The 13,221-nt window shown below is 36.3% G+C and overlaps 2 protein-coding genes across 3 annotated transcripts in view; both read right to left on the reverse strand.

Annotated features, from left to right (window-relative positions):
• Positions 1–496: 496 nt before the first annotated feature.
• Positions 497–5,649, reverse strand: cavin4b (caveolae associated protein 4b). Of its 2 annotated transcripts, XR_001610686.1 has the most exons (3): positions 5,011–5,649; positions 1,213–2,185; positions 497–682 (listed from the first exon to the last, which is right to left on the reverse strand). XR_001610686.1 is itself a non-coding variant. In XM_016291318.1 (2 exons), exons 1-2 carry the CDS (start codon positions 5,374–5,376, stop codon positions 1,595–1,597), a joined length of 957 nt encoding a protein of 318 aa, XP_016146804.1. In that variant the 5' UTR covers positions 5,377–5,649; the 3' UTR covers positions 621–1,594. The 2 variants fall into 2 exon arrangements, 1 of the variants encoding a protein (XP_016146804.1); XM_016291318.1 differs by having other exon boundaries at positions 621–2,185.
• Positions 5,650–6,802: 1,153 nt separating this feature from the next.
• LOC107599723 (tomoregulin-1-like) overlaps positions 6,803–13,221 on the reverse strand; it is a 16,680-nt gene continuing 10,261 nt past the window's right edge. The window contains exons 4-10 of the mRNA XM_016291406.1: positions 12,266–12,292; positions 10,760–10,859; positions 9,304–9,452; positions 9,118–9,174; positions 8,044–8,164; positions 7,771–7,932; positions 6,803–7,542 (exon numbers count right to left, since the gene is read on the reverse strand). Of these exons, the coding sequence (XP_016146892.1) occupies positions 7,467–7,542; positions 7,771–7,932; positions 8,044–8,164; positions 9,118–9,174; positions 9,304–9,452; positions 10,760–10,859; positions 12,266–12,292 (692 nt within the window). The 3' untranslated portion in view covers positions 6,803–7,466. The remainder of the gene's footprint in view (positions 7,543–7,770; positions 7,933–8,043; positions 8,165–9,117; positions 9,175–9,303; positions 9,453–10,759; positions 10,860–12,265; positions 12,293–13,221) is intronic.

A 13,221-nucleotide genomic window follows, 5' to 3' on the forward strand; every position in this document is an offset into this window, starting at 1 on the left:
GCTGTTCTGTGAAAAATTATTTCTCTGTTGGTAAACTTGAATTTTTTTTCTCAGTTTATTATCAATAATATGACCACTTGTTTTTTATATTTGTAATATACTGACACTTCCGTTTTATATTTTGTGACTATTATTTTACCATTCTGCTTTGGTGTGTTGAAATTGTACTCACACTTTTCACAAATTTTCATGTGAGATGGAAGGGATTTTATTGTGAAATATGTATTTTGTTTTTTTCCCCTCTTGTTTGAAAGCAGCAATAAAAAAGTTGAAATATACACAATTATTTGCACATGCAGCTGAATGTAGCAGTTTTCTTTGAACTATTCAGAAATGCCTCTATAGTAGTCTACTATCTGGGATTACTATTTTTGCAGTACATTTATGTTAATTCACATTAACATAATGTGCAGCGGTGTCCGAACTATGTGTATATATGACAAAAATAATATATAGAGAAGAAACATCGTTGATTTACAACTAGTGATCTTGAGTGTAGTATTCTTTATTCACACATGCATTTATCAAGCATATCATAATGTGTGATTAAAGCTCAAAGTGTGATTAAAACAAACAATGTAAAGACAATCTCATGGTGCAGTCAGTCCAGGATTTTTATCATCAGTACAACCATGTTGTCGGTGACAATTTTCTCCATCCCCCAATAAAAAAGGTTGGACACCTGCATAATAGGAAATAAAAAGTGCCGTACAGCAACACTTTATTTTACCACTGAGACCCTTAGAATTCAGACTGATTGCAAAACTCTTATAATCAGTCTTGATTACTAATACACTAAATGCATTTTTCCCAGAAACTCTTCAGAAACCAGCTGTTAGAGTTAGTTTATTTAAAAATGTTGACTGCAAAAGTTGTTTTTCAGAGTTTACACAGAATGGCACAGAAAAATATTGTTTATAAATGACTTGTCTGCACAGTTAGTTATATTCCAAAAACCACTACAACATCTAAATTGAAAAATGTAATTCTAAACTCATTCATGCTGGATGTCAGTCGACACCAGAATATATGTGGTTCATTTTTAATTTCATTTCATTTTTAATTTCAAGTTCTCCAGAGAAAGTCCAAAAATGCACTTCTCTGTGAATTATTTGTAAATTCAGCTATTCAAAGAAATTTCTTTAAAATATTTTACACACACCTAACAAATAATGTCAATTCGTAAATTTGTCAATTCCTATCATCTCCTACCTTGATTTTTCATGATGCTGCATCCACTCCCATAGGTGGCAGTATAAAGAAGAAAATCATTGCAAACACCATGTTTTTAGCTTAACTTAAATTAAAAACCATTGCCTAGTCATCTCAGTACATTGGTTTAACATTCATAACCCTTCATAGTCCATAATAGATGTAAACAAGAAAATCCACAAAAAAAAACACATCTGGGTATTGTTTGTAACGTACAATTTCCTTATTTCGTTCATTCAGTTGTCGTAAGAACCATCCACTTATCCACACACTTAGAAGCAAGATCTCTGATTTTCCCAATCTTTCCACCTTCAAGTTCTCCATAATAAAATTCATTTCTGTACATTAGTCTTTCCCAAATGTGACTGTCAAGGCTTGCCGCTTAAGAAAGCTGCTTCATATCATACATTGGCACTTCCGATTCCTCGCCCTTGCCCTCATCTGGACCTTCTTGTTTCTCCGTTGGCTCTGTGTAGACCACACCAGGGCTGGCCTTGCGGCCCTTCGGTGGTGGGATGGGTGCCGTTCCTTCCGTGGTCCCTTCAGCTCCCTCCTGACCTTCAGCCACCGTCCTTTCCTTCTTCAGGTTGAGTTTTGCTGGCACGGTTTTCGTGATGGTTTCCTTGAAACGCTCACCAGACTGTTTCAGCCGTTCCCCAGACTGGCGGATTTTCTCACGTCGTTCGGTTGTTACTATGCGCTCACCCAGCTTGTTGACCTTGGTGCCCAGATTCTCTTTGGTCTTAGTCATGTTCTCACGGGAGAAGGTCTGCTTCAGGCTTTCGATGCGCTTCAGGCCGGTCTTCTTTAGTTTGGCAGCAGTAGACGAGTCGGCCTCCTCAACGACCATGTATTCCTCATCCGAGTCAGGAAGCGGAGCCTCCGGGACATCTGGGTCTATGGGAGAGTCTCCACCTGTTGCTCCCTTCGTAGATGCTTTAGGAGCAGCTACAGCTGGGACCTCATTATCGCCCTGTGGGAAGAGAATACATTTATCATAAATTTACCATACTTTTACCACGTATAGCACAGCTGAGACCTTAAATCAAATGGTTTTAGACTATTTAAAAGATAAAATAAAGAAAAGAAAAAAATGCACATAATGAACAACCCATCCCATGAGTGTAACAGTGGGGGTCTCCAAACTCGGTCCTGGAGTGCCCTGCAGAGTTTAGCTCCAACCCTAATTAAACACACCTGAACCAGCCAATCAAACCATAGTAATGAATGGGAAGTGCCGTAAACTGAATCCCAGCTGTCGCAAAAAGTCAGTGACGTGTCACTGTCGTGGTAAACTCTAAAAATGGTTCAATCCAAAAGTATTATTTACTGTAAAACATGTTGAAGATTAGCAGATACGGTGTCGATTCATTAAATGATAAGCTGTTTCCTCTAAAAAGCTGTTTATTCAGCATCGTGAAGCCACTCCTCCATTGACATCCATTAAAAAAAACAGCCTCTGGTCTCCTTTCCCACGTACTGCCAGACCGGAAGCGTTAGCTTTAGCTGTTATGCTTTTTCGGCTAATGGTAAGAGACTGAGGTCTCTGCAGAGCAAAAGTGGGAGTTTCTTTTGTGGGTGTTTTCAAACTGCAGGGTGTTTCTCAATCATGCAATCAAAATGATCCCCCTTACCTAACCCCACCCCTAAACCTACCGTCACTATAACGTCAGCCAATCAGGAAACATGATCTAAAAACACCCCGATCTGGTAACTCCGATTACTTTCCTGCAGAGACCTATACTTGGAATAAGCGGTTATCGGTCCGCCAATCAGAATCAAGTATTCCAAAGCCGTTAAATAACTTGCCGAAGCCGAAACCCAGACGGCTATAAAATCATTTCACATTTGGTGTGGGTTCACCATTTGATATCAAACATAACGTAAGGTAAAATATAGGTTCTAAGCAAAGTTGAGAATAACAGTTGGCTATTCAAATAAAAAACTTAGGCAATATCTGCACAGCAAACTGTTGCGCTGTGAATCTGTACACGTATCGGATTGCACAGTGGTTTGCAAATAAAGATCAGGTACATTTTAAATCTGTTTCAAAAGAGTTTAGATTACATTAATAGCGTGCTGTTGCACAACTCGCACATAACATTAACCTATCATAGCTCAGTATATAAAAAGGCTAATAGCTATAAGTGAATCAAGTTACGTGACTCACTCAGTCATGGACTCAAACCAGTTAAATTACCATTTCTGATAAATAATGCGCTTTATACACAAACAAAATGAACATTTTTATATATATGAAAAAGACTACTGATAACAAACGGCCAGTGTTCAATCGGTTATTAAAGATTCTGTCGACAGATTTTTTAACCGTCACTCTGACAGACGCGAAAGCACTATATTAGGACATGAAGCTTCAGTTCAGCTCTCAGAATAACCCTGAACAAATCTGTCAGCTGTTCTCCTCACGGTACAAGAGATCATCAAACCCATGGGCACTAATTAAAAGTAAGATTGTTAGAGAAAGAAAATATTAACCAATTTGAGTACACTAGTTGCCTATTGATCCTCAAGAAATTTGTCTATGATATGGAAAATGGAGAACACTAGCCTATTACCTATGATAAATCTTCAGAAAACTAACATACATTTTCAACTAAAACACTGTAATTGTACATTTTCCATAATTATGTATCTGAAAACATAACGGTAAATTGAATTTTATTTGAGTAATGCAGTGTCTTAAATTCAAAACTACCTACAGAATATTTGCCACGAACTTGCAGCTTTTACTATCATAGTTTCAGAAAATCCTCTCTTAAAAATGTATGAAAACATTATGGTATTATTAAAAAGGTTTTAGATAAATTGTCAATCATTTTATTTTTAATCCTATTTTTTTAATTGTTAAATCCTATTACTATTGGGCTATTTAAAACCTAAAAAAAAATAAATAAATAAATAAATAATAATTGTGCTGATTTTTATTAATTGAATGCATTATTAAGTGCTTTTGTACACAGTAATTGGGCTGTCCTAATACAAGCTCCCAAATAATTCTCAAGCTATTTCAAACAATAGCAGATCCATTGCAGATGTATGAAACAGTATTTCCACATTTAGCAATGAAACATTCCTCTATGATGTCATAATTCTGTACTCAATCTGATTTCGGACATCTACGTTTTAAACAACAACGGTATTCCAAATAAGGCTTCATAGTTCATTCTCTTATGAAATAAAGAGTGTATAATAATTAATTTTTACTCCTTCATGGATCACATTACATGGTTTATCTGTGTGTTACTCCAGACATCCTGCCACATATCAGATAAAATGGCCGCCAACCTAATCCTCCTTTCTCAGTGGGGACTGGCAGAACATTCCTGCTGTATTGCTTTTGGCTGTAGGCCACATGACCTTCTAATGTACCGGGATTTATCTTGGATCACCTTGTATCTTGAAATAATCTGTCTTATCTTTGATAATCCCCTTTGCTCAAGTTGAAATGTTGTAGGACAAGCTCGAAGAGTAAAAAATGATCAACCAAGACTGAAGGAAAATGGTCTGGTATTGTAAGGTATACTTCAAAAATTAGACCTGATTTAGAGATCCAAACTTCATATGGAACCCAGAAAAACCCAGTCCAAAAGCTGAAATGTTGTAGGACAGACTAAGAGTAAAAAAACAATCGATGAATGGAGTTTCAGCCATGAGCAAAGGAAAAAATTCCACTATTCTAAGGTACGTTTCCAAAATTGGACCTGCTTTAGAGATCCAACCCCAAAAATCCAATCCAAAAGAAAACATTCGCATGCCAGTAAAAGCAAAGAGTCTTACCTGGTAGATGACGACACGAAACTTGTTCTTGTTCAGCAGCTCGACTTGGGTTTCCTCCACCTTCTTGACACGTATGTTCTGCTTCTCCACCCGTACACGAACGTCCTTGACGTGGCAGCTGACCTTGCGTGTTTTCTCTAGAAGTTTCTCCACGGTGCTACTCGTCGCCGTGTGCTCCTTTGTCAACTTCACCACGTCCGCCTGGATGGTCTTCACGGTGTTCTCCAGCTCCAGCTGCCGCTCCTCCATGCGTTGCTGGCACGCCTGCACATTGTCTATGATCCCGGACACCCTCTCCAACAGAGTGAAGATGTTCAGGGCGCTGGGCTCGTCCGCCACACCTGCCAGTCCCAGTTTGTCGGCCATGCTTGTCCTTGTAACCCAGTGAGGACCCTAGACTAGAACTGCCGAAGGTCCTGCTTTGGTGGATTTCTGTTGGTGCACAAGGGGGTATTGGGTTATGGGGTGGGTTGCTGGATCATGGGGCCGTGGTGGGCCCTGGAAGACGCTTGGATGAGATGGACTCGCCCTCTGACTGGAGCTTCATGGACGTTCTGGAGAATATAGAAGCTCCACCCTTCCTGTATATAGGGAACACAAGGTTCAAAGGCCAAACACACAGGGATTGACTGGAAAAGAGGGCAGAGGGGTTGGAAGGAGGCACCAAACCAACTCACCGTGAATTCAGCTTTATAAATATCCACAGTAAGGTGACACGTTGTCATTTTTAGAAGATGCATGTGCAGCTGAGATAATGGAAACCCCCTTCGTTCTCAACTGCACTATTTATTTTACAAAGAGCTATGTTTCCTCGATGAAAAGCGAATGGCATGGTCATATTTTGTTAAAAATAATAACACAAACAATACCAAGATGTTCTATCACTGATAGTCACCTGATTGTCCAACTTTGGACAAAAGGTTTCAGCTTTACCATTACCAAGTTTGGGAAGATTCACAACTGAGGGAGCAATTTGCCTACAACCATGTCCACAATGCTTTAAGATCGACCTCAAGCATGATTTTGACATCCACGTTGTGACCTGGGGAAGATGATCCACCTTAAGATGGACTGTCCAAACCCGTGAAATGATGCCACCAGCTGCAGTCTATTCTTAAACCCCGAGCCGTCTATAATTACTCATCACTCATGTCATAGCTGAGCGAGGCTTACTTAATTCTCCAGAACTCTTCATTCAGCTGATACTCGACACCACTTTCCTACACACAAAATCTCATGTGAGCAAACAGTCAAAGTTTTGTGGTCAGATTCTTTTTCTGCAAATAGCTGCTTCTTGATGCAATCTGTCATTTTAAAATTCGAGAACCCAAGATGTCACTTAAAGGGATAGTTCACCCAAAACCAAGCCTTTATGGCTTTCTTTCTGCTGTAGAATACAAGAAGATATTTTGAATCATGTTTTTGTCCATACAACTGACATTTTTCAAAATATCTTCTTTGTGTTCAACAGATAAAATGACATACAGGTTTGGAACTACATGAAGGTGAGTGAATAATCCCTTTAAGACATCAAGATCCGTTTTAAAATTGTACAGATGTCCAAACTGGTTCAAACCTGAAGTCTTGACACATGATGCTAATGATTATAAGATGTCAAATTACAAAGTACTTGAACTGGATACTTAAAATTAGATTACTCAGAGAGATTGTATGACTTAGTACAGGCCACATCTGAATTACTCGAGGTTTAACAACTAACTTTACACCATGTCTATGTGTACAGCCATCAAAAATATCTGTAAGACAGAATTAAATTTTATTAAATCTACAGCACTGGACACAGTTTAACAGGTCATGCGATATGCAGTTCATAGAATTAAATTAATGTCAATAATGTTTGTTTCAACATTAACAACACTGATAACATTAGAACATAAAAACTACAAACATTTCAACATTGATAAGTATAGCTAGTCAAACACGTTGCATTTCATTCTCTTTCAAAAGAAACTGGAAACGTCAGTACTTCGTCGGCGCACTTGTTCATGTCCAATTAAATTTGGTGTTCAGCTATGTTTGATTTGAAGAAATAAAAATCAAATCAAAGGGGGCAGTTAAAGACAGTTCAGAGTTAATATTTTCAGTAAAGAAGCACATTCCATGAAAATCGAGGACGTCCGTTTTTGTGGTGCAGTTTGTGTGCCGAGAGTTACATTTAACAATATGTGAAAAAAACTGGTACCACAATCTAAAGGGAAAAAAAAAAAACTCGACAAAAAAGAGCTAGCTTTTATCATTCATTTGACAGTGTTTATCACTGACATCAAGTACCTAAAATGTCCTGAAAACAATAAGGCACCATCCAATAAAATAAAAATAAAATTTAAATTGATAATAACCTTATTGTCCAGAGTCAAGAAAGCACAAAACAAAAAACACATTAAAACTGTAATCCACTCGGTACAAAAAGTATAAAAAATAAAAATAAAAACAAGCTACATCATCCTTGAAGAGGCATTTGATGAAAAGTTCTGCTTTTGCCGTCTTCCACGATTGTTCTTAGGACATTTCCTGTAAAAAAAATAAATAAATAAACAATAAATAATTAAATAAATACTATTTGATTATATATATATATATATATATATATATATATATATATATATATAAATGTATACATTTTATAAATTTCAATTATATATATATATATATATATATATATATATATAAATCATTTTTATAATAAACCAAATGTTATTGTAGTGAAATGTTATAGATTTTTTTTCCTCCAGGACTTACCTGGTAATACACATGACAACTGCCACAATAATGGCAATCTGCACGGCTCCAATGATAGCAGCTATGAGCACATAATGAAGTTTCTGACCACTGGGTACGACATACAGGATGTTAAAGTCCGCGATCTCATCACACTGTGTCCCCGTGTAACCTGAATCACACCTGTGGAAATACAAGAAACCATCTGAAACTCATTTTCCAACCAATGTCCTTTTTTAATGAACACCTGAAAGGATGCACACGGTTCTGTGCAATCAAATACGAGACGCTCACCGGCAGGAGGCGATGCCGTAATTAAATTCACACTGGCCATGAACGCAGAAGTTGGCGTAGTCGTCCGTGCAGGGAACGGGCTTCCAGCCGTATCCTTTTCCTTCACCGGCTTTTGCTGGGTCTAAAAATACAACAATCGTTTTTAAACTCCATTGCTGAAAGTAGCAGATTTAGCTTTGTTTTAACACTTAAATATACAGCACTATAAGATTGAGGACTGCAGTTTATTAAGGGTATGTGACAGTTTGATGCCTTTTAGAAGAAATGTTTCTTAAGCAGCAAATCAGTATGCTAGAATGATCTCTGAAGGATCATGTGACTCTGAAGACTGGTGTAATGATGCTGAAAATTCAGCTTTGCATCTCAGGAATAATAAAGCAGTAAGCCCCGTGAAGCCGTGGTTTACAGTGAATTTATAACAGCTAAGGGGCATTGTTAGGCACGACCTAACACGGGAAGCGGAGTGCCTAAAACCCCCTTAGCTGTTATAAATTCACTGTAAACCACGGCTTCACAGGGTTTATTGCTTTTATAAAACTGTTTCACAAAATAAAACAGAGCAAATAAAGTGTAATGATATTAATAAAAACAGTATTCTTTCACCAAACAATGTAGTTCCTCAGAATCAGTTGTGGTTGCAACAAAGTGGTTGTAAACGTAAACAAAGGTGTGTGTTTGTAGAGTAATTTACAACAGCTTTGAACGTGGCTCAGCCAATCAGAATCAAGGACCGGAACTATCCGTTTTATAAATTACATTTTAAAATATATTTAAATAGAATTTTTTTTTATTGTAACATATTTAACAATATTTTTTAATCTACCCTCTACAAAATAAATTCAGCCTCGGTGAGCATAAGAGACTCTGAAACGACTTCCCTTTTTGATTGACATCACCAAACTCTTATTTTTCAGCCCCTCCCCTCCAACCATGTCATATAGTGATACTTTTCACTATCCAATCAATTCCAAGTGGATAAAAACATTCATTTTTCTCATTAGATATTCTTCACCCTGAAATATTTCACATTATGGAAGTGATTTAAAAGATGAAGATGATTAGAAATGTACTTACCAATCAATTCTGGCTTATATGGAAGTCCAGCTTCAGTTTTCTTAGCTTTGTCTTTATCTAAATGATAAAAAACAAACATGGATTGGCTTTGGTAGACAAACTATCCTTCAAAATCTCACATAAAAATCCTGGGACTGTTTGGCTTGATGCATTATCTGCAGTGCCGTGACTGTGACAGGATCTGACCTGGGCATCTCCCTAAATGTTTCACATCAATCTGTTCCTGCTTCATGCAGGACGCCTCTCGCACCAGGCAGGGGTTATGGTAGGAGTTTCCATCTGTGCCGCACACTGGATTCTCATTGTGCCCACTGCAGTCGATTTTACACGAACAGCTGCAACATTAAAAAAGAACAGCACACAAATTTAAATGCTGCGAGTCTCAATTGTGCTATGAATTATTCAAAGGACAAACATTTTGCTGGTACAGCATAAATGTTTTTGATAAAGCTTCAGTATGGAAGCTTGTTTCAAACACAGCATAACACATTTTAAAAAGATAATCGCGACTTTTTATCTCACAATTTTGTCTTTTGTTTGTATCTCACAATTGTGTGATTTAAACTTACTGAATTGTGAAATAAAAAGTCACGATTAGCTTTTTTTATGTTTCAAAACTGGGAGATCTAAACTCAAAATTCAGAGAAAAAGGTCAAAGTTGCGAGATGTTAATTTGGGATTATGAGAAATTTGGTCAGAATTCGGAGTTTATATTTTGCAATTCAGATTTTTTCCCCTTTATTTTGATATACAAAAGTCACAATTACCTTTTTTATTTTTTATTCTGTGGCAGAAATGGGCTTTCATAAATCAAGGATATTATCGCTAACTAAAACGCTAAAAAATGAATTACTTGAAATAAAATAAACATGAACTGAATTAAAACATTTTTTAAAAATGTAACTTATTTGAGGTAGTTGTCAAGGCAACATTTCTCATTTTCATTTAATTTCACTTAGTTGAAGTACTAAAATAACAAAAGCTAAAACATAACACAAAAATACAAACATTAAGAAATTTACAACTAATAAAATTTAAATGAAAACAGAAAATATTAAAATCAAATCAAATTCAATATTAGCAAAAACTATAACAGCATATCAGTGATACTAAAATAACACCTGGTAAATTTGGTCACTAATAAGATCGGCTGTAAATCTGGCCGTACATCAACTGTCCCTGTTAGACCAGTCCTGTGTGATTGTCTCCCCCTGCTGGCTGATGTAACTGAACTCTAATGAGCTGTGAGTGTTTTGAGAGCTGATGTAGGATTCTTTTTCCCTGAGCTCCTGAATCTCATGTCCATACTGTTCATTAGTACTTGGCAAGAAAATGTGAAAGTAACATGAACTAGGCAGAAAAACTTTTCATACAAAATAGTTTCACAACGCTTCCCCGTCTCATGGGAGAAATGTTATTTTCTCGGCTTTGATAGAACTGAATTCTTTCCAGCATTCATGCTTTTATATTATACACTGGCAGTTGTTTCCAATAAATAAATATAAATAATAAACATACATTCATTACTTTTAAAAGCTGGCATGAAATAGCACAGGACTCATTAATGAACAACTCCTGGATACTCATTAATCTGGCTAGACAACATAAGCAGAAATCATAAAGGAATTAATGCAGCACGTACGAGTCCTCATCCTCTGCGTCTTCATCACATTCAGCACCGTACTTGCAGTTGCTGCATTTTGTGACTTTCTTGCCCGAATCTGTGCCTGATCCCTCATATTCTGTGAGACAGTGATAACACAAGTTCAATTAAGGCTATAATTAAATATAAATATAATTCAATTAAAGCTAAAAACAACAACGTTTTATTCAAGCATTATCATTAGCACTGAATTTCTGTTGCTGCCTTATTTACATGATATATTTTTAATGCAACTGTTTTCCTCTTATTTGTCCTTCACAGTTGTCCATTTGATTATAAATTATCAAATTTGGCAGATTTTTTAATTAAAGGCACATTGAAATTGAAATATGAAACAAACAATTATAGAAACTTTTTGATAATGAAAACATTTAGAAATTGGCATGATGTTTCCCAGACGACAAAACAAGTTCAATTTACGCTGATCTTCAAATTCAAAACGTTTTCACCTCCAGGCTCTTAATGCATCATTTTTCCTTCTGGAGCATCAGTGAGCGTTTGAACCTTTTGTAATAGTTGCGTATGAGTCCCTCAGTTGTCCTCAGTGTGAAAAGATGGATCTCAAAAGGGTTCAGATATGCAGAAGATGCTGGAAAACCGAAGAATTTGTGGGACCTGAAGGATTTGTCTGAAGAACAGCAGGCAGTTTAACTGTTCTGGACAAACAAGGGACTCATGAACAACTATCACAAAAAAAAACAAAAAAACAGCTGTGGATCATCCAGGTAACAACCACAGTATTAAGAATCAAGCGTATGTAATAATTTTTATAAATTGATACATTTAATTTGCTACTATTTTCTCTTGTGGACTATATGTAAACATCTTTTATGTGAATTATCTTATTCAGGTCAGTGTAGGTGAACTTTTGACCACAATTGTGTGTGTGTGTGTGTGTGTGTGTGTGTATATATATAAAAATGAAAGACCGAAGGGAACAAGCCCAAAAAAATGGCACTTAAAAAATTATAAATGAGACAAAAAAGTTAAGAACTATTATAATCTACCATTTAAAGACTTTTTATTTTATTTTATTAATGATGAATTTTATTTATTTATTATGATTAAAAATACTCAGTGGCATAACAGATTTCAGAAGTGGCCACTGAGCGAGTACATACTCAGCAGCACTTGAGTTGTGTTCCTGCAGTGGTCTGTAATTTGCTGTAATGACAGCTCTAGAGCGGCCCGTACGCACAAGCCTTCATCTTTAAAACCCGCTCCAGGGGAGGTTCAAACCCAGCGCAGCGCGGGGTCACTCTTTTATCACAGAACTGCCAACTTCAGCATGATGAGGCTAAAAATAACCTCCGATGGCATGTTTTGGCTGATCTACAGCGTTCCTGAGTGATGGGAGGTGACCCGTTTCTGGGATAATTTGAAGTCTGTAGGTCAAAATCCCAGAAATGACCACGTTTCAATTTCCTTGATGTTACCGTTGCTGCTTTATGGTCCGAAAAAAAATTGTAGGAAAAGAAAACAAACCTCCATCTCCAGATCCTGAGCTGCTATCTGGAACAAGAAAAGTAGGACTAATTATAACTTTCCATTTATAAATATATCAATATATGTCAAGAGTTCATACAGTGATAGCAGCAGCACAGTAGTGCATAGTCCTTGTATTATGTATTATTAACATGCATATCAAATTATTATGAGCCATGGCATGTAATTTGTGGATGAAAAGTAATCATGAGATTAATTAGAGCTAAAAATAAAGGTTGTCATGTATCAAATCACACTGCTCATTAGAGTCTGTAATATAAAGCTTCTGCATATACACAGGATGTTAAAATAGCATTTCTGGGCCTCAGAAAAATCGATCTAATTTGTAAAAGTGGCCCATCTTTATGTCTCTTGATGCCAATTTTGTCGCCAGTGGCCCGTTAGAGGCCTATCAAAAATGTAGTCTAAATAAAATCAAATGAACTTTTATGCAAATAAATATCTTGTTAATGTGCATCATTCATATACAAATAAATATATAAAAATGTATTTTATTTAATGTACAAAATGCAATAATGTTCCAACATTATGGAAAATGTCACTGAAAATGACAGAAAAGCCCATTTCAGTGACATTTTCCATATATATATATATATATATATATAAATAAATCTGCAAAAATGTCAACAATTCTGTGTTTTTCTGTCAATATGGGGTGCTGTGTGTACATTAATGAGGAAAAAAAATTAACTTAAATGATTTTAGCAAATGGCTGCAATATAACAAAGAGTGAAAAATTTAAAGGGGTCTGAATACTTTCCGTACCCACTGTATATATAGACTTTTAACTATTTATATTTTATTTTTTAACTTCATTCACACCAGCCACCCCAAAAAAAATCCCCATCGCAGACCAATGCTGATTGTTGCAGTATCTTAAAAAAACACTTAAAGGGGTCATATGATGCGATTTCAAGTTTTCCTTTCTCTTTGGA

The sequence above is a fragment of the Sinocyclocheilus grahami genome, unplaced genomic scaffold (assembly GCF_001515645.1).
Source record: "Sinocyclocheilus grahami isolate Dianchi unplaced genomic scaffold, SAMN03320097.WGS_v1.1 scaffold270.1, whole genome shotgun sequence".
NCBI lineage: Eukaryota > Metazoa > Chordata > Actinopteri > Cypriniformes > Cyprinidae > Sinocyclocheilus > Sinocyclocheilus grahami.

What these genes read in the sequence shown, in the direction of transcription:
- cavin4b (XM_016291318.1), bottom strand. Translation starts at nt 5,376, where the DNA reads ATGGCCGACAAACTGGGACTGGCAGGTGTGGCGGACGAGCCCAGCGCC. An exon ending in TTCGTGTCGTCATCTACCAG is followed by an intron (nt 2,186 to 5,010) that starts GTAAGACTCTTT and finishes CTCTTCCCACAG; the next exon opens with GGCGATAATGAGGTCCCAGC.